At 32.3% G+C, this 22,923-nt stretch overlaps 1 protein-coding gene across 2 annotated transcripts in view; it reads right to left on the bottom strand.

The window, feature by feature from the left end:
- Positions 1 to 22,923, bottom strand: part of spn-E (tudor domain containing 9 protein spindle E) — a 119,260-nt gene that overhangs the window by 90,710 nt on the left and 5,627 nt on the right. For both annotated transcript variants that reach the window (XM_075365926.1, XM_075365925.1), the window contains exons 2-6: positions 12,605 to 12,806; positions 9,019 to 9,204; positions 5,309 to 5,530; positions 2,584 to 2,787; positions 220 to 375 (exon numbers count right to left, since the gene is read on the bottom strand). In XM_075365926.1, coding sequence (XP_075222041.1) covers positions 220 to 375; positions 2,584 to 2,787; positions 5,309 to 5,530; positions 9,019 to 9,204; positions 12,605 to 12,805 — 969 coding nt within the window. In that variant the 5' untranslated portion in view covers position 12,806. The remainder of the gene's footprint in view (positions 1 to 219; positions 376 to 2,583; positions 2,788 to 5,308; positions 5,531 to 9,018; positions 9,205 to 12,604; positions 12,807 to 22,923) is intronic.

Raw genomic sequence — 22,923 nt, forward strand, 5'->3', positions numbered from 1 at the left:
CAGAATTGGATGAGGCACTAGTGACATTACCTGCAAACCAATTGTAAATGTACAGCCTGATAAAGTAACAAAATCAATTGGATCTCTTGTTGGTATTCTATATTTTGAAAAGATGTTAACAGCTACGAGTCTATGAGTTATTGTAATTAATTTTATTGTAGAGTACTACTCAAAATTATACTTTAATATAAAAATTATTTCTTTTCTTTATTAGCTTACCGGCCCCAACTTCTCTTCAAGTCTATCCAAATAATATACAGATATAGGAAAGTTAGTTTTTTTCCCAATTTCCAAAACTGGAGCTTCATTAACAACAGACGAAGAAAAATACTGAGTAAAAGCAGATGTATTGATGGTTGCTGACATGAGTATTATCTGTAATAGCATTCAAATTTAAAAAGATATTAATTGATAATTGATAATTAATTAACTAATTTTAACATATTAACTGATTTATATAATGAATCCCTACAACTATTTCATCAATCAATAATTTACAAATATTTCCCAATTTTAGTTATGTTGAGGTTATTAATAAATTTCTTTGTTATTTTAACACATTTTTTAAAGGATTCTTCTTTTGCAGAATGAATCCATAAAACAATCATAAAAAAACTAAAATTACATTGTATATTACAATAATCTACATTATAATGAGCAGTGAAAGACAACTCATAAGAAGAGAAATGAATATTCTCATTATACTATCATTGTCTGTTACTGTCATCATCATAATTATTATTTCTAATGGCTAATTATTTTTTACAGACTTTTCACAGAAAAGTACAGTATGACTTTTGGTTGCACAGTGGGATTGAGGGGTCAACTTGAATTTTCTTTACGTTTTGAAGTAAAATAAAATCTGTGGTTTGAAAATCTCCAAAATTACTAGATCAATCATGAAATTTAAATATGCTGTAATAGTATATCTTAAGTTGGGCATGGGAAAATTTGATGAAGATTGGAAACCTCAATTTGGTGTTATGCTGATTTTGTACTGGTGTATTTTTCATATGCAGTGAGTCACAGTGGTGAACATAAACTTGATGCTTGTGCTTAGGGTCTACTTGTTATTTTTAATTATTTCATCAAATTACAATTATTAATAATTTAATTTTCTTATAAGCAAAATATAAACTTTAATATTAAATTAAAAAAATTATACCTCTTTTGGTTTCTTATCATTTAATTATGTATATCTCTTGATCAAAAACTTATACAAAAAATATGATACAAAACAAAATAACAAAAAGTCAGGTCTTCTTGCGTAGAACTGTACAAGAATTTTTTCAAATTACGAAGTAAGAGTAAGGTAAAGTAAACATAAAAAGTATTATATTTTTTACATTAAAAACAAGACATTCATTTTAACTTAATATTTTAACTTTAATATTCATTACAGAAAATCCTTTTTTATAAAAAACCTCTGAATAATTCCATAAGTAATATACAATATTAATAAAATGAATACCTTAAAATTAATTTATTTTATGCACACTGACTGGATACTTGAAAGTGAATTTTTTATTAAGAAACCCTAAAATCCAATCAGTTCGTAAGAGCTTTTTTACCATAACTGACATAATAATAAAAAAACACACTTACTTTCTGATTGAAACTTATTTTTAAAAAATGTATAAATTTTTTCCCAAGATATAAAAAACATAACTTAGGTTATCAATTTCGTAAATAGTGGTGAGTCTAAGGTAAACCAACCAATCCATCTTTTAAGCAGATCAGTTTACCTTCTTAGAAATTTCAAGTATTTTCATGAAGTCTGAAAGTACACAAAATCTTCTGCTTTAACAATTTTTTTTGTAAACTTTACATATTGACTATAATAAGTCAACTATTTCTATCGGAATATTATGTGGTACATTAACAGCTTTCAGCTTTGCAGTTGCAAGTTGCTTGTACAGCGAACTGTTAAAAACAGAAGCTGGATTCAGAAGAATCTATCCAATAACAAAATAATACCAAGTTCATGAATTCCATTCAAGAATTTAAAGTTAATTTTCTCTGTAGTATTAAATTATGTCAATGTCAAATATTTTAAGTAATTTTGTTTTACTTGGTTTCATATATACATGTTTATGTATTTTGGTGACTACTGTACAAAATTTATAATTAAGTACCTAACAACACGAATAATTTCTACATGAAAAGAAAATGTATCCGTACAGAAGCAGTGAATTGTTCTTTGTACTGAGTGAATTACATATTAATAACTTTGTGTCTGGTCAAGTACCACTGAAATCAAAATGACAATAACAGAAACTTCCATAATACAGTAATAGTAATGATACTGCATTAGAAGTGAGTAAGTAAAGTAAACCCTTTAGTGTAGCTTTTTCCACCAAACTAAGGAGAAACATACATAAGCAAAAAATAGTTTGAAATTATTTATTAATCATTTCTGAATCCAGAATTTCATCTTAACTCATGAGGAGCAATCTGGTAGAATATTATTCAATACTCCTTTTGTAGTACATAAAATATAATTGATTTGCCTACCTCACTTTATAAATTTCTGTAACAGAGAAGAAGCTTTAATCAATTTTAATTGAAAAAAAAATCTTGTACCTTAACTTGAGGAGAAACAGTCCGCTGAAATTTTCGTACAATTAACATAAGGAAATCCATATCTTGATCACGTTCATGAACTTCATCTAATATCACATGAGTGTAATCATTCAAATTTTTTGTACTGATTAACTTTTGTAAAAGAACACCAGTTGTACAATATGTCAATCTTGTATCAGCACTTACTTTTTTCTCCAGCCCAACCTACAAATATATTAATATTATGAATCAGATACAAAATAAAATATGCTGTAATAGCATAACTGAAGTTGTGCATGTGAAAATATAATTAAGATTGGTAACCTCAATTTGAGGTTATGTTGATTTTGTACTGTGTATTTTTCATATACAGTGAGTCACAGTGGTGAATGTAAAATTGATGCCTGTGCTTTGACACACTAAATTAAAATAATTTTTAATTTAAAAAAATTTAAACTATGCTTTTTGAAAGAAAGAAAAATATGTACACTAATGTAAAATAATATCAATGTAGACAACACATTTAAACAATGACAAATGTCAATTTAAATAAAAATTAATTACAGCTAAAAATTTATAATAAATATAGTAATTAAAGAATTTTTTCTAATTAAACCATAAAAACCAGGAATACATAGAAATACTATTATAATGAATGCTGACAATGGTTCAATAAATTTTCACAGCAATGAATTTTCATTATTACAAGATTTTATGTCAAACAAAGTAGAACGTAACGCATGCATTACAATGTAAAACTAATATACAATCAGAAGAAATTAACAATGAAAAGTATCTACATATAAAAAAACTAAAGAAATTAAATATGGAAAAAAAGATCTCGATTAGGACCCCTTGACTTGTTTTAAAATCCAATGTTCAGCTGGTTTACCAATTAAGATCAAATACTGTAAAAAACATACCAATGAAACTGACAGATAATCTTTTGTACTAATGAATAACTAACTGACCACTTTAAAAAACAAAAATATTATTGTATAAATGAAATTAGTGGTTAAACATTATCCACTGACCAAACAGTTGTTCAGATTGTCAGATAAAACTATCTGAACACTGGATGCTATTACAATGTAGATGAAAACTGCTTTTTTTTATAATTTATCTCCCAACAAAATATTAAAATTTTAATATAACAGATTTTAAAGAAGTAAACATAAGAATAAAGCTTATATTTTAATTTAGCTCAATATAATGGATACTGACAAGCAAAAGCTTCTTCTAACTGGAGTTACCAAAGCCCAGGGGTCTAAAAAACACAATAAGTTTTTGAGTACTTATTTATGAAATGAAAAAGTATGGATGCAATAGAAATTTTTCAAATTGAAAAATTTATAATAAAAAAAAAATTTGTTTCTGACTGATAAAACTACCTTACCCTTCCAAACTTCTGGTGTAAAACAAGAGAGAGAAATTATCAATAAAATTTCTACCTATAAATCAAAAGAACTGGGATTGCAATGATTATGGAAACACTGCAACCGAAATTGTTAATGAAAAAAAAACTTTACATTGAATGAAGCTGCTGAAAAAGTACTGGCAATGTAAACCATATTTTGCATGTTAAAATTTGTATAAAGTAAAGTTAATTGAATTTACATTAATCAATATTGAATGGTTAGACAAAAACGCACACAAAAGGTTTGTAGTAGTAGACATTTTTTTTACCATTATCAATCTACAGCAGACTTTCATTGTATTTCCCATTGCTAAACAAAACATTAACATTAAACATTAAACACTGCTACTCAAAACATTACAATGACAAAATCACATAAGATATATACTTCATTTTATTATAATTAATATAATACTTTAAAAAAATTTTTTTTCTAACATGTTAACATGTTGCAATTAACAAGTCATTTCAAGTTTTCATTTTATACCTTGCAGTTCCACACTTAAAGACAGATGTAACTACTCTCTCTCTCAGGTTTAGAGATAATTTTCAAATAGACATGAATTAAATATTTATTTTTGTGAACAGATACACAAGAAACACTGGAAGAATAACCCGGAATGTGGTTTTCTGGATTAAGGAGAATCCTCAATTTGTGTGAGGGGTCGTAAAGGACTACCCACATGTCACAAAATGGACCAGAATGACATTGTGATACTATATTGGATGACATTGGACAATATTTTCTTGAAGAGTATGTGAACAGTGATCCTTGTTTGCAAAGGTTGAAAAGATGGTTAATACCTCAACTTCAAGAGAAGGGTACAATCTCTTATTTCCAGACATAAAATATGTCTGGATTCAGCAAGATGGAGCTTCAACTCATTCTGCTCTTCGAGTACACAATTTCCTAAATGAATAATTTATAGGTTTTACCACAACCAACTCATTGTGGTAAATAATCTAGCACTATTTATCTCAGCCTAACAGTGTGGGAGAAGCCTTTCAAACCGTAATTCCAGAAATGCTCAGCAATATGACAAGGATGTAGTGACTCACAGCTCTGTGCCATCAGGATGATGGTGCACACCTCAGATCTAATGGATGAATATTTTCTAATAAATGTTCAAAATATGTGCTAAGTTCCCATACATCTGTATAGAGATAAGATATAAAGATATTTGTCTAGAGATAAGGGACTGAGAAGTCCCTTATCTCTACACATATTTAAGAAGCTATTACGTTTTATAAATATGTAATCAACCTATTAATCAAAAATGTAAGAGTTGCTAATTTTTTCTTAAAAATATATGAAGTAAATTTATTTACCTGATGTCCAACAATACTTCCAATGGGCCAATTACGTTCTTCACTGACTCTCTTAGCAACAGAAATGGCTGCAATACGTCTAGGCTGAGTAACAACAATATTGCAATGTTTTTTTTCAGCAACATGAGAATCAAGAATCATCTGCGGTATCTGTGTAGTTTTTCCACATCCTGTATTACCCTTGATCACACACACACGATAAGTGCGTACCATATTTAAAATCTAAAAAACCAATAGTAGTTGCAATTAAAGAACTACTTTTAAAAATAAAAAATGTTTGATTACTTTTAGTTTGGTTTTGTCATATCTAAATGCCAAAAATTTATACTGTATAACTCTTTTAATATTTTGGAAATTTTAACTTTTTTCAAGGTCTTCTTTTACATTTGCTTTTTCATTTCTTCAAAATCTAAATTATATGAAAAGTAAGTCACAAAATACAAAACTTCTTCAATCTACTTTTCAATTTTACTACTACTTTAGGTTACTTTTCAATCTACTTTTCCTTTTTATTTTTGGCTAATTCAATTTACTTGTTTTTAACCAAAATTGATAAGAGTTCTAATCCAAAATACTAAAATAATTGTAGTATTTAATAACACTACTTTATGAAGCATTAAAAATGAATGCAACCAAAACAATGCACAAAACTGTTCTTGCAGTTTATAGTAGACAATCAAACAAATCAACACAAATTAAATATAACTAAAGAACAAAAGAAACTTTTTTAGTAGAAAAGGTTTTATATAAAATCTGTAATAAACTGTAAGTCTTCATTCAACGTACTACGCATTAAACATTTTATACTAATTTTCCAGATTAATAATTTTACTGGTAAAAAGGGAAGTGTTGTACCAATTATATCACTTAGAATGTATGATACACCCATTTTAACAACTTAAAATGTACTTTTTTAAACAGCAAAATACAGGAAATTTTAACTTTTTTTTTTAGATATATTTTTAAGTAGAATACAAAGATAAATGATTCTATCAATATGGTATTTTTTTATTATTTACATTTCAATTTATTCATTTTAATTACAATTACTCCTTTTTCTACATTTGTTGATTTAACTTAAATAGTTTGTTCAGAAATGTTAAAATTGAAGCTTGTTATGTTCCTTTTATTCTTTTTGTTTGTATTTTCTGAAGTAAATTAATGTAAACTGAGAACATTTTTTACTATTGTCTAAAACTTATCATATTTTTATACAAAACATAAAGGTTTTAATTTATGTTAAGTATAAATAATTTATACTTCATATTGAATATTTTATATACAAGGTGTGGCTACTAAATAACAAGACTAATGTTGCTACAGAAGAACTGCGCATGCGCCAAATTCGTACGACTGACAGCCCGTATAGCGTGAAGGCTTTCGATAGTTGCCACCCCAGTTTCTGTAGACATATTAGTCTGGCCATGGCCTTCATTTGGATAACTTTTTTTTTGTTTTGCTGAAAAAATAAGTGTTTTATGAGAGCAAAGAACTGTCGTGAAATTTCATATGAAACTTGGAAAAACCACTACTGAAACTTATCTTTTATAAAAAAAAAAGTATATGGCAATGAATGTTTATCACATGCGTGGATTTTTGAGTGGTTTAAGCATTTCCAAGATGGCTGAGAAGACGTTGAAGATGATGTTTACATGGGTTCCCCATCCATGACAAACACAGATAAAAATATTGAAAAGATTGGTAATCTGATCCGACCTGACCGTCGGTTGACTATTCGTGCGATTGCTGAAACTGTAGGAATTGACAAAAAAAAAATAGATAAAACAACCCAAATTGTGGAAGAACAAGTCATGGGTTCTTCATCAGGACAACGCACAGACTCACACTCCATTGTCTGTCAAGATGTTTCTAGCCAAGTATAACATCCCAGTGTTAGACCATCCACCTTAATCACCTGAGTTGGCACCATGTGACTTTTATCTGTTCCCCAAGGCCAAATCTACATTAAAAGGAACAAGATTTCAGACCGTTGAAGCTGTGAAAGAAAATACAGAACACATCAAGAATTAGCTTACAGAAGACTTCCAGCACTGTTTCAAACAATGGAAAATTCAGATGGAGCATTGTAGGAATAGAGGAGTATAGTATATTGAAGGGGATAATAATTAAAAATGTATAAATTTAAAATAAAATATTTTACACCATTAGTCTCATTATTTAATAGCCACACCTTGTACTTGAAAAAATTTGTTACATAGGCCTATATATAAATATAAGGAAACATCAATTTAAGCAAATGGTACTTTCATACCCCTCAAAACTGAAAACTTTAAAAAAATCAATTTTCACTCCCACTATGTGACCACAACTAATATCACAGTACTTTTTTCAAAAAGTCTGTAAAAATCAGTCTACTTCTTCCATATAATAAAAATTTTTGTAAAAAAATTCCATTTTCAGCCCTCTCCCTAATTAATCCCAATTTTTAAGATGGACTTGTAGACTCACTGAATTCTCAAGAATAAGAACTTCTGAAATCAATTATTGCAATAATTTTTTTTTTAATTTATGGCAATTTTTTGTTAATATGGAAAATTACAACTAGAAAAAATTCTACATCAACAACAGATCATCTTCAGGTATTTCACTTTAACAAAAGAAGTTAACACAGAACATTAACTTTTTCCGTAATACATGAAGTTTTTATTGAATAGTAATTTTGTTAATTCAAATTACTCACCTTTGACAACAGTTTTGTCATTTCCCTTAGGTATACACTAGAACTGTTATTCTCAACCTTTTTAGCTCCATGATCTCCAAAACGTAAAAAAATATATATAATGAATATTTCACAACCTCTCAACCCAACCCAATAAAGCCTAGTTAAAACCACTTAGCTGGGTTGATAGCGACAAGTATGAACATGCTTGTATGATGAAGTGTATGAACATGAGCAATTTACAGATTCCAACTTGATACACATCAAGAACATTATATGCTCTTTGTAATTTGATCTGCATGCATAATATTTCCAGCGAGCATTATGTTTGAATATGCATATGATACGTTTAAACACGTCAGGCTCTCAGCAGTATAAAAGAGGCTTAAGGGATTGCAGAACAGTAGTTTAGTTTAAAATGTGAAGCTTGTGTCTGGTGCCTTTATTTAAGTTTTTAAAAGCATAGTTTCATTGAAAATAATAATAATAATTAAGGTTTTGGTTTTTTAGTGTGCAGTCAAATGCTTCAAAAGTTGTTTCTTTTTTTCAATTAGATTATTATGCAAAATGGATAAATTTGTGAAAAGAGAAAGTCAGCCATCTACATCCAGTAAATCAATTGGTAAAAAGAAAAGATTGAACAATGATAGTTATTTAAATTATGGTTTTACAAATTGGATGGAAAGCCACAGTCCATTCTTTGCTTTCATGCCTTCTCTGATGAAAGCATGAAGCCATCAAGATTAATTTAACATTTGGAAACTAAACAATCGAATCATAAAAGCAAATCCTTGGAATTTTTTGAAAGAAAATTACATGCTATGAGAACTCAACAAGCTTCTATTAGTAAATCTAGCCATACTGATAAAAGTACACTTGAAGCATATTATCTTGCATCTTAGCATTAAGAGTAGCTAAGATGTCCAAAACTCTATATTCAATGACAGTTTATTCAAAACTGTTGAATTTATGGAAATTAACTGTAACATGTACAATGAAAAAGTAAAAAAATTAATAAAAAAACTATTACCGCTTCTTTGTGACAATAAACTCCAAGTTTTGTAGCATCACTTATCTTTTTACTATCAAAATCATAACTTTCATAAACTTGTGTTAGTTCTTCACGATCTAATTCACCCACATTTGGTATAGTCCCCATGGATGTGAGATCATCAACAATGTGCATAGGATCCATACAGAGTTCTTCTTGTTCTTTCTATTATAAAAAAAAGTAATTAAAAATTATATATAACAAATTGGTAATAAAAAGTATTTTTCCCTTAAGAGATTACTTATTCTATTTACTTTCTCCCTGTTCGATGCAGAAAACAAGAACTCTGGGAACTATAACACTACAAAGTTTCTAAAACGCTGATAGAATACTAAAAAATAAGTTAACAATACCTTGCAGAATGAACACTAAGATAAATACTTTCACAAGGTATAAAAATAAATCCAAAAAGAACTGTTAGATTAACTGTTAGATTAATCCAAAAAGAACTGTTTTATTATTGTTTATATACATATAGTGACAGTCAAGAATTTTATAAATTACTTATGGAACGCAATTGTAATAGAATGAGTAGTGATGTACTATTAATGTTTGCTGATGACCAAGCAAGAGTTTCAGACAAAGGGAACAATAATAAATAATACGCTCTGATAAAATTTTGAAATACCTCTTGGTAAAACACAGTTGGTGATGTTTTGCAGTTCATTCCATCTAGGCAGTAAGTTAGTTCTAAATAATAATTAAATGATAACCATAAAGATTGTTAAGTTATACTCTTGAAATACTGTAACAATTATAATACTGCTACACAATATGTCAAAAAAGAACTTAGCTTTGCTGAGATCTTCAGTGGTAATTAATAATATCTTTAACATTAACTAACAAATTGAGAACAATAAATAAGAGTCCACTGTTACTCTTGAAGAACTCAATTTTATCATCTATGATAAATCACAGCAAGCCAGGTTGGATTGCTCAACAAGACACTCCACTCCATCCAAAATGACATATCAAATCCTGCTGACTTAAAGCTACCAAAAATAGTATTTATTTGAATAGTACTACTTAATTACAAGGAAAAAATTTGGCACCTACTTTAAACATGGGGATGTCCTCATATCTCCAATTAATGTGACTACAACCCTTCTATCGAACTCTGGGCCACAATTGTATTTGTACATTGCAACATTCCATAACTAATTTTCATGGTGGCAGATACTACCATTTATTTTACTAATGACAAAATCACAGCTCTGCTATGTATACTTGATGTAGAGATTTAACTTAACAATTACATAATCTCCCATTTTCCACAAACTACTAATACACATCTCCATAAACTATAAGAGCTGTAGCTCTTATAAACATGCTGAACAGTGGTGGCTCGCACATAGGCACTGTGAAACTGCAGCACCCCCAATTTCCACTTTATATAATCGATAAAATTTAATGTAATGAGTCCTTTTTTCTTTAATTCTTTCTTTATACTTGTACAATATATAATAAACTTAATGTCAGTAGCCATCTCCCAGTTTATGAAAAAAATACAAAAACCTTTATATGAAACTATGTGCTTCACAGTTCAAGCGGTGTGGTGTTTGGCTGTTGTGTGCATGCACACATAGGAAGCTGCACACAAGGCTGCGAGGGAGAGAGAGCACTGTTGCTCCCACAGTGCCAACCTTGGTGTGTTGGTGGAAGGTAATTTTGCTACTTCCCGTGTGTATGAAACCTTTTTTTTTTATGGTTCCCTTTTCTAATTTAGTTGGTGGAAGGAATATGAAAGTGGTTTAGTTGTTTTTTCAGTAGTGATCAGAAGACGGCAGAAAGCAAGGACTCTTTGATTGCTAAATTTGTTCAAAAGCATGCTGGAAAGAGAAGGTAATTAGTAAAAACTAATTATGTATTTGATGTACATAGAAATTTAAATTAAGCAATATTAGACTATAGTGTTTTTAAGCCAACATTTTATTACGTTATTATCTAATAATAATAAAAAATATTATCTGTATTGACATTTTATTCAGTTAAACCAAATATGGTTTTTAAGCACATTGTACTTAAAAACTGTGTGTCATATACTTGAATGTGATAAAGGCAGAATGAGATTATCATCCTGCTTCCAGCTATTCTAATACATTAATTTTTTTCCAGTTCTTTTATTTTTATAGAAAACTTTAACCACGACCTTGAAAGGGACCAGGAAAAAACTTTCTGGAGCAGCACCCCCCTACCTAATTTTAGCTCCAAACCGCCACTGATACTGAAGAACTTCAACTTGTTTACCTAATAACAAGATAAGACAATTTAAATAAATATACATGAAATGAAAATCTCTAGGTAATTTTTACAGATAATAATTATCTATAAAAATAAAACAATGTAAATACATTAATAAGGCATTAATACTTTTAATGAAGTACAACAAAAATAAATTTTTAAAAGCTAATTCACTCAAACATACAAACATTATTATTATGCATTTTTCTGTAACATTTACATTAGAATTTTAGCCACGCAATAACTAAAACAAAAAAATCCCTTTCAGCACACCGGAAGGCGAAGGTAGATTTCACCGATGCAAAGTAGGGGATATAAAAGATTTTCAACTTAAAAGTTAAGAAAAACTTCAAATTTACTCAATACAACAATGGTTGCATGTAAAAAAAATTTCACATGTTTAGCATATGACAAGCCCCAACTTATTATAATTCCAGCAACATTTTTGTCATCCCTTGCCATAGGGGTTGATCATATCAAAAATTGTTTCAGACAAAAGTTTTAAGTAATGTTTAGAGGACAACCACTTTAAACAGATTCGATACTTTGCCTATCAAGGGAGGTATGATTTTTTTTTGTCTTCAAAACCCCATTTTTTTCTACCCCCTGGGCCAATGGTCGGTGATATCAAAAATCTTTACTTATGTAAGTTTTAGGTCCTTATCCAAAGAATAGTAGGAAATTTAAAATTACTTTGATATTTTATTAAATAAAAAAGTTGTGATATTTTGTTTTTTTTTTTAAAAGCCGACCCCTCCCCCTTCAATCCCCTTGGTCTGATTAACATCCATGGCTGGAAACGAACTCAATTGAGATTTTGGGAAAAGTTATTTTTAAAGAACAATTTGGAAGTGGAAATTTTCCAGAAGTAGAATCATGGTACCTATTACAAGAGGTAGCTTTCTTGTGAGATCTACCTAAAACATAAATACTAAGATTTGTCTAACTTACTTCTACCTAAATTTTATTTTCTAAATCATAAATCTTTTTTATCTAAATCTTATTTTTTAATCTATGTTATTTTTGTCTAATATCTGCTGCATGTTTCTAACAGCATTACAAATCAGTCTTCTTCAAAATATAAATGTTTACTTTTATACCATATTTAATTATTAACAATTCAGTACAATGATATCAATTTTCTATTACACTAGACTAACCATTTATTTGATAATTCAGAAATGATGGTTAACGAACAAGATTTTCTCCTAATGAGAATAAATTTTAAATATGAAGTTAAAAAAAACCAGATAAATAAAATAACTATTACATCAGATAATACTGACTAACCCCTCATCAACTAGACTAGTTTTACATTTATTACCAATTTTCTCTGCTCTTCTTCCTCTTCTCTTTGTCGAAATAAATGAGCATACTCAGCCCCGCTACAATCTTTCTTCCGTACCCCAAACTGTACTGGAGATGAGTCATTAGGAACATCGACAAACCCTTGGGTCTGACCACCAGATATTGTAACTCGTTCAAAGGGTTCATCAATATCAAGGAGTTCACTTATGACATTCATACTGAAATTTCAACAAAAAAAAATCCAATAAGTTTTAATATCGGGTTCGATAATAATTAACTAAAAGGTTATTTAGAGACTGTGGAACTAATGATGAATAATGAAGCATATCTGTTAACAGACCTGCTAACAAAGGGTTTATTTGCTAATGATTATATATAATCTGAAGAAAGAAAATGAAAACAGAGTTTGAACATAGACAGACAAAATAATCACACATTCAAATAATAAACAAGATTTAATGAAATTGTACAAGTGATTTTTGATACATCAAAACTGTTAAGCTACCTCTATAAATTTTGGATCTTCTTGGTTACTCTTTAATTTATCTTTTTTATTATTTTTATGGCATAATCTATAGGTATGCTAGGATACATGTTGGTTATGTCATATAATATAAAGATACTAGAATGGTTAATTATGATACAACTAACATGTATCCTTCCATACCTATAATACACTACACCATAAAAATAATAAAAAATAAATTAAAGAGTAACCTAGAAGATCCAAAATTTATTAAAGATATCATCACTATTAGAAGATATATATGTCAACAAAACTATTTAAAATTGAATTTAATAAATATTATACAAAAAAAAAAAAATACCTTACCTACAGGATTTCCACTACCAACTATAACATCAGAAATATATTTATAGGATTTTGAGAGTAAATCAGTAACATGTTATTTATTATTCATACGAATGAAGTTTTAATATGGACATGGTGTATTGATGATATTCTAAATATATATGAGGGCGGTCTAGAAAGTAACTTACATTTGTGCCTAGCATGGATATGGGAGGGGATAGAGCCGCCATCTTGGCATCAAAATGTTTTTATACTCAGTACTCATAAAGCTATCATAGCACATGGACTGTGATTTTTCTACTTTGTTCATTGTAAATTATTGAAATGTGCACTTCAATAGAAAATCCCTGAGTTGTGAGATGTGTTCAGTGATTAGGTTTTTACTGGCAAAAATCCTCAGCCCAATTGAAATTCCTCGGCATCTTTGTGAGGTGTACGGAGATGGAATAATGAATGAAGGTAGAGTGAGGCAGTAGTTTAAAAATGGCCGCACCAATGTTCATGATGAGGAGCGTAGTAGACTGTGATGAACTGACGATGAAAATCAACGATAGAATTCGTGAAAATCACCGCATTACAATTACAGAACTCACTTCATTTCCACCCCCAAATTTCACAAAGTTCACTGCATGAAATTGTATCAGGGAAGCTTGGTTATCACAAGTTTTGTGCAGATGGGTGCCGAAAATCTAAGGCAGCAAAAATTTCTAAAGATAAAGAATTGAAAAGCTTGTGCATCATTGTGATAAGTGCCTCAATTTAAATGGTGACTATGTAGAAAAATAGTTTGTCCGTTTCAAAGATTGTGCCTTTCAAATGTATATAATAAAATTTATTTTTTTATTTCAAAATGTAAGTTACATTCTCGGCAGCCCTCATATAATCTGGTAAAAAACAATGAACATCTAATAATTTTAAAGAAATTAAATTCTTATAATGAAAATTTAAAATTCAATTTTAAATAAATAATAATAGAATTATTTGGATATCAATATCAAAATAAAAAAGGGCACCAAACTGAAACATCAGTATGTAAAAACCTACATTTAATAATATAACAATTCATAAAAAACCAAATCACTCTTTGTCTCAAAAAATTTAACACACAAATATGATTAATAGAACAATCAAATACACACAAAACAAAGAAAAGTTAAATAATGAAATAAACACCATAAAACACACAGTTGAAAGTGGATATAATACTACTTTAATTAATAATGTTTATAAAAAAACAACTATCACAAAACATAATAACAAAACTACAGTAATGTACAATATACAACTTTCAGCGCGCATCAAGGTCATGTGAATGAATTTTGTCTGTCAAGAAAATGAGCAACGGGAGGTTTTAGTGTTAGATCTGCAATGATGTCAGAGGCACATGCCTGAGGAGTTAGTAATCTTTATTGCAGGAAAGGGGTGCTATTAAACTGTAACATGGACTTGAACTGCGATAACATCGGTGTGAGTTGAAGCGGTTACAACATTCTCCACAAACTTGCTGAATACAGAGTTGATTATCAGTTTCTAAAAGTCTTTTCGAAATCATTTGAAGCAGTTTTCCTCAGTTCAGTGTTGAGGTCGATGCAGCATTTAACCCAATCACTCTAATGGAACAATACACTGTGTACTTTTGTAATGGTTAAGTTGTTTCTAATCGCTTGTTTTAGTGATGTAATGGCAGACGTAGTGTTTCTTCTGTTTCAATGTAGTCAGCAACTTTTTGCAGATGGAACCGAGCAGCTTTTCGTTTATAGGCAGGAACGGTAACTCATTCTGTATGGTAAGCAAATGTGATTGATAGTAATACTGACTCACAGAATGTAACCGATCTTATCCTAATTGGGATGTGACATTAGTCAGTCAATTATATTTAGTTTGTTGATAACATTTTATACCCACTTTGAAACCTGATCAAGGGAGATATCAATTCATACCCCAGCCATGGAGGTTGTTGGCGTCAACATATGTGATGTATTTATGCGGTTTTGCTCCGATATAGCTGTTTTTGTGGTACGGTTTTGTGTTAAGCGTGTTTCTTAACACAAGTTGCTATTCCGCCTCTTATGCCTAATTTGATGAAGTTGTACATATCAGAATCAGTAAACAGCTGTAACTAGACTTGTGTCTTGTACAGCATAGTGTCAAATGCCAACCTGAGGGCTGACATGAATGTGCCGCCTTCAGGCTACAAGTTCTTAAGCATAGTAAATGGAAGTTTTTTAAGACGTCAGCCAGTAACAGGACGTCGCATTTCAGTGTCGTCCTAATGTATGACAGTTTGAAGTGATTCCATACAGGTTTTGCATGATTGTAATCATCATCGGATATGTGTGAATCGGTATGACAACTGTAGAAGCACTCTTTCGATGGCAATGCAGTTTCATCAAATCCAGATCAGGAATCTGTATCTTCATTGGAATATACCCCTTTTCTCGTGAGCAACGGAATATCTTCATCACGGAAGTACCATCAAGTATGGGCAAATGCGTCTTTCGGTAAGTTCGAGACTAGTTTTTCCAGACTAGACGCTATGAACTGTAAGTTTCCACGTAATTTATCGACAAGTTGTTGAAACGCCTCTACTGAAAGTTATGCACTTTTCCGTAAATTTCGGAATCATATCGATCTTACTGCCGCTATCACAGTCAAGTTCCCTGATGAAGTGTGCATCATAACCGGTTAAGTTGTGGATGAACACAGGGAGGCAGCTCTGTGTGGTTCTCAAGTTACAACTGTTGCAAAGCGCTGCTCTGTATCTACCGGTAAGCTGACAGTGGTCTCTCACCTTTTTAGCTTTGTAACATTCGTTAAGCAACTCGGTAAGTAGATTTATAACACTTTGTTTTAGATTGAGTAGAAATCTGTATATATATTTTCGCCATTCGTTTTATTGCTGTAATAGTACATAACCAGGTCGCCATAGAATTCGCTTTCGATTATACTGAATAGTGACGGTTCGCACAATTCTAACGTATCACGTTTTGTTTTTGATTCCAGAGGGCTGTTATCGAGGTCTGATCCTACTTTATCCTTATCATCCGGTAACCGCACCCTTTTACAGTTTATGGTTATACAGAGCAAGAAGCCATCAACGCTAACCAAATGTCGACTGTTATCCGCATTGGTAAGTTTGCGAAACGGTTTTTCGATCGTCTCTTCTATATCAACTATACCGCTTACCCTAGTACCACCACTGGAGATTTCTATATCGTCTTTACTCCATATAACATTCGTCTTCTGTAAAAAATCTTCACATTCCAGAATGAAGCTGAACGTAATAAAACCCGTCTTTTTAATTGATTTTGTAAGCAGACTATATATCTCCGTCGATATTGTTCAGAAATTCGATATAGTTGCTTTATCATCGGAAAGTTTTTTGTACTGGTATAATTCCAGGTTACAGTTTTGGGCGGCTGTAGCCCAGAAATTAAATACATTTGATTCGCAGAGATTATCCTGGCCCGTTTCGATAGGATTAATTCAATATCGTTCGGTAATTGCACTCTCTTAAAGGATGCCATGATGAATGACCAACTCCCATCATCCTACCACTGCTTGCTAATGATTCCGCCGCGTAAACGGTATTGCTTTTGTATTAGTCTAGGATACACCTTGCCGGCCGCTACCGAGCCGACACCCGCTAACAGCTGATACCACAGCCGAACAGTCTAATGTTGCGCAACTCAACAGACACCCGCCATCATACCCTATCCTAGTAGATAGCTCCTGATAGCCAGTACCAAGCTACTATACAGACTCTGATGACGTCGCAATTTATAGCATCTCGGCGGTAGGAGAGTTCAAGGTCGTGTGACATCACAACAGCGACTATCTGTTTGGTATTGTACAGAGTCATTCACGGGAACCGGATGTTTTTGAAGTGGGTTGTACTCGGGCGTTCGTGGTGGAAGGGGCACGTGGCTGGTGTCTGAAGTTTCCTTTGTTCATAGCATTTACATTTTAGTCGTTGAGATGGAGCCGTGGATGCTAGACCAACGCCTGTACGCGTATGACAGTTTTGTGAGAAATGACGAATCCGTAACTGCTGTTCAGCGAGATTTCCGCCGTCAGTTTAATATCCATCGTAATGCAAGTGTCCCTTCTCGTAACACAATATTGCGATGGGTAAACAACCTTCGAAAAAGCGGTTCAATATTGAAGAAAAACCCGCCGGGTCCCCGACGAACTGCTAGCACTTCAGAGAACATCGAACGAGTAAGGAAAGCCATTGTCAGAAGCCCACGCCGCTCTATTCAGAGGCATTCAGCAGCGCTTCAAATGAACACAAGTACGGTAAGACGAATTCTGCATACAGACCTGCATTTCCATCCTTACAAGATAGCCGCCGTGCAGCAGTTAAACGAGCAATATTTCACGCAGCGATTACAATTTTGTCGACAAATGCTTACCCCGTTTTTGAAGAAAATAAAAATTTGTTATTGTTAATGAGTGACGAAGCCCATTTTCATCTGAATGGCTTCGTCAACAAACAGAATTGCCGATATTGGGCAGAAAGAAACCCACATCAGCTTCACGAGAGACCACTTCATAGCCCAAAGGTGACTGACAGTCTGGTGTGCAATAGGAAAGGTCGGTGTTATTGGACCATATTTTTTTTAAAGAAAATGACGCTGCCGTAACTGTAACAGCTGATCGTTACATTGCGATGTTGAATACGTTTTTCATCCCGGAGTTACGAAACAGGGGAATCGATTTTCAAAATGTGCTATTCCAGCAGGATGGAGCTACAGCGAGGGCAACGATGGCTGTTCTCCGTAACTTGTTTCCGGTCGGATCGTTTCCAGATTCGGCGACATTCCTTGGCCCCTTCGGTCCCCCGACTTGAGTAGTTGTGATTTTTTTCTGTGGGGGTTTCTGAAATCGCGTGTGTACGGCAATAAACCGCGTACATTGGAGGACCTAAAGATCGCAATTCGTCATCACGTCACCGAGACTGATGTAGACATTCTGCAAAGAATTGAGGCCAGTTACAGTGAAAGGCTACAACAATATATTGCCCAAAATAGATATCACTTGCCGGACATAATTTTTCGTTCATGAGTAAGTAACAAATGCTTTGATTTAACAAGTGTTTCAGTGCCAATAAAACTTTTTTAAAGTAAATATTCAATTTTTTATGATTATTTTAAAAACATCCGGTTCCCGTGAATGACCCTGTATAGTCTGATACCGCTACATATCCAGCACTAAAATCTCCCGTCACTCATTTTCTTCACAGGCAAAATTCACATGACCTTGATCTGCGCCGAAACCAGCATACTGTATACTACTAACTACCATACAAACAATATATAAAAGTATACTAGAGTAAAAAAATACATAAGTATTTATAAAACACTAATAATATCATTGAAAACATTACTAAAGCTTACAATAAAGAAATATTTAAACCAGTATGCAAAACTATAACCACATAATAAGATATTTAAAAAACAAAAATAATAATAAAATAAATTTATGCGGAATTTATAAAATTAAATGTATTGATTGTGATGCTATTTAAGTAGGAAAAAACAAATAGATCCTTTGAAACTAGATTTCTTGAACATTACATAAATTACAAAAATAATAAATTAAGATTTGTCTAATATTGCAAACCATTTAATGAACAACAAACATTCTATTTCTGATATTATAACAAATTTAGAAATTAATAAAGATGATATAAAATTAAATATATAGATAAATATTACAATATTCTGTACTAGGTAATTTGCTGCACTTCATTTAAACCTATTTCATTTGAAAGTGAGATACGATCCTCCAATTCTTTAACAAAGTGGATAATTACACAACTGCTGAAATATTAGTTTTTATTAACATCAAATATTTATGCAATTATTAATTCAACAATCTTACATGAAAAATTAGGATAGAGTAAAAGTCCCTTTATTACTCGTATTACTAGATCAGTATTATTCGTATTTTTGTGAATTGCTGATTAACAAAAGGTCTATATTTCTGATGTGTCGTATAAATAAAACTTAATAATAATTAAGAAACTTAAAAATAATGGCAGAAAGGCTCCTGGAATAGACGGAATACCTGTAGAATTACTGCGCAGTGCAGGTGAGCAAGCGATTGATAGATTATACAAACTGGTGTGTAATATTTATGAAAATGGGGAATTTCCATCAGACTTCAAAAAAAGTGTTATAATTATGATACCAAAGAAAGCAGGGGCAGATAAATGTGAAGAATACAGAACAATTAGTTTAACTAGTCATGCATCAAAAATCTTAACTAGAATTTTATACAGAAGAATTGAGAGGAGAGTGGAAGTGTTAGGAGAAGACCAATTTGGTTTCAGGAAAAGTATAGGGACAAGGGAAGCAATTTTAGGTCTCAGATTAATAGTAGAAGGAAGATTAAAGAAAAACAAACCAACATACTTGGCGTTTATAGACCTAGAAAAGGCTTTCGATAACGTAGACTGGAATAAAATGTTCAGCATTTTAAAAAAATTAGGGTTCAAATACAGAGATAGAAGAACAATTGCTAACATGTACAGGAACCAAACAGCAACAATAACAATTGAAGAACATAAGAAAGAAGCCCTAATAAGAAAGGGAGTCCGACAAGGATGTTCCCTATCGCCGTTACTTTTTAATCATTACATGGAACTAGCAGTTAATGATGTTAAAGAACAATTTAGATTCGGAGTAACAGTACAAGGTGAAAAGATAAAGATGCTACGATTTGCTGATGATATAGTAATTCTAGCCGAGAGTAAAAGGGATTTAGAAGAAACAATGAACGGCATAGATGAAGTCCTACGCAAAAACTATCGCATGAAAATAAACAAGAACAAAACAAAAGTAATGAAATGTAGTAGAAATAACAAAGATGGACCACTGAATGTGAAAATAGGAGGAGAAAAGATTATGGAGGTAGAAGAATTTTGTTATTTGGGAAGTAAAATTACTAAAGATGGACGAAGCAGGAGCGATATAAAATGCCGAATAGCACAAGCTAAACGAGCCTTCAGTAAGAAATATAATTAGTTTACATCAAAAATGAATTTAAATGTCAGGAAAAGATTTTTGAAAGTGTATGTTTGGAGTGCCGCTTTATATGGAAGTGAAACTTGGACAATCGGAGTATCTGAGAAGAAAAGATTAGAAGCTTTTGAAATGTGGTGCTATAGGAGAATGTTAAAAATCAGATGGGTGGATAAAGTGACAAATGAAGAGGTATTGCGGCAAATAGATGAAGAAAGTAGCATTTGGAAAAATATAGTTAAAAGAAGAGACAGACTTATAGGCCACATACTAAGGCATCCTGGAATAGTCGCTTTAATATTGGAAGGACAGGTAGAAGGGAAAAATTGTGTAGGCAGGCCACGTTTGGAGTTTGTAAAACAAATTGTTGGGGATGTAGGATGTAGAGGGTATACTGAAATGAAACGACTAGCACTAGATAGGGAATCTTGGAGAGCTGCATCAAACCAGTCAAATGACTGAAGACAAAAAAAAAAAAAATAATTAAACTATTAATGTTATAAATGTTAATTTCGACCTTACGGTGTACAATATAGTTTTTATTATTGGATTATTTGGTGAATAATCAAAAATGAAAAAGAAACAATCATACAGGAAAAAGAAAGATAACATGAAGAAATATATCTAAAAAAAACAACAAGAAAATAAATATGAAGGGGAAGAAAATGTTGCAAACAAAGAAAAAATAAAAACATTAAGAAAAGATGATAAATATAAAGAGGAAGAAAATGTTACAACCAAGGAAAAAATAAAGAGACTGAGAGGATGATGAATATAAAGAGAGAAAATTTAAGAGAAAATTGCCGGAGTTCAAGGGTCTAAGAAGGCAACAGCTAGTAAAATAAAAAGCAAAAATTATGTTTTTCTGATATTTCAAACTAAAATTAAATACTACTATAATAAAATAGTTTAAAAAATTAAATGAACATCTATATTCTACGATAAAAAAATGACTGCATTCAAACTACCTTAACTTTGCAACCAAGAGACTTAAGAGACGAATAAAAAAAAATTAAAGCTAGAATACTCTAAAATCAGTGAGAAGAGAAATTTAAAAAATTTTTCTATGTTTTTAAGAGCGATTCTTAAAAATAGCAATTGCAATTATTATTTTTAACACATGGTAAGTTTAAAAATTTTGTGGCACTCCTCTACATAGGCTTCTCTCAACTTGTTCGTCTTGCAGTTGGCACACCAGCCTGCGTTCCGTTAGATATGATTGTACCAGACGGAATCCAATGCTCTTCTAAAGATCTCATTATGGCAATGTGAGAAATGCAATTTAATGCGTTTCTCACGTCTAAGGTAACGATGAGGACACACATTCCTCGTCGATTATGCCTCGTGGCCCTTCTCACCGCGTCACAAGCAGCAACTACAGCATCTAAGGTGAACCATCCCTTTCGGAAAACATAATGACTTTGAGAAAGCCCGCCTGCCTCTTCAACAGCCTCAGTTATCCTGTGCTGAAGCATACGCTCCAGCAACTTGGCAAGCACATCTGTCATATCCAGCGACCGGTATGAAGAGAGAAGGGCCGGATCCCTCCCCGGTTTAAGTGCAAGTACCAGCCGCTGGCATCTATAGGTCTCGGGGAAGACCCCCTCCGTAAAACAGGTATTGTAAACATCAAGGAAGTTCTCTGGCTCCACCCGGACTGCCATTTTTATCATCATATTCGGCAACAGGTGTGAGCGTGGCGCCTTCTTCGAAGGCATGCACACTGCTGCATCCATCAATTCACCTTGTGTGAAGAGGGTGGAGGCTCATCATTACCCCTTTTATCCATGGCTAAACCTTGTCTGCAAAGAGAAGAGTCCGTCTACTATACCCCGGACTTTCTGGGCGTCCTGTGTAATAGGGACTCTAGGTCTCACATTCTTCTTACCAGAACGCTATACGACCTCACCAATGGGTCTGATTCAACTTCTGTAATTAGGTTCTTTCAAGAAGTTCTCTTTACCTCCCGAATGTATTTAACCAAGTTCTTGGCTTCCTTACATTCACACATATGTCTCTCAGGGAGGGAGGTGAGCCCTCGTTATCTGCCTTCTGACCTTATGACATTCTCTTCTCTTTTGTGCCTCCTCACTTGTCCACCAATATGTGGGTAGTTGCTCCTTTCTAGCATATCTCCGAGGGAGACTTCCAACCCGAGGTGCTCCAACCCTGAAATGTGGACCATCCTTCGCCGCTACATCCCTCCTCTTTTAGCGTAGTGATAATCGGCTGATGGATACTCCCAGATAGACCCTCCTACACCCGCCAGTTGCTAATGCATGAGGCCAGTTCCGAATTGGCAAATGTTATGTCAACTATAGGCCTGGTTGCACCCCTCCTGAAATTAAATGTATTGCCTAAAGGCAATACCCTCATTCAAAGGTCCATTGCTGCTGCTGCTGCCGCTATAAGTAGTCTCCCACGTATGTCCGTCCTAACGGATTCCCATCCATGGACCACGAATTAAAATCACCCGCTGGAAATGCAGGGCAATGC

This window comes from Lycorma delicatula, chromosome 5 (assembly GCF_047948215.1).
Source record: "Lycorma delicatula isolate Av1 chromosome 5, ASM4794821v1, whole genome shotgun sequence".
Taxonomy (NCBI): Eukaryota; Metazoa; Arthropoda; class Insecta; order Hemiptera; family Fulgoridae; genus Lycorma; species Lycorma delicatula.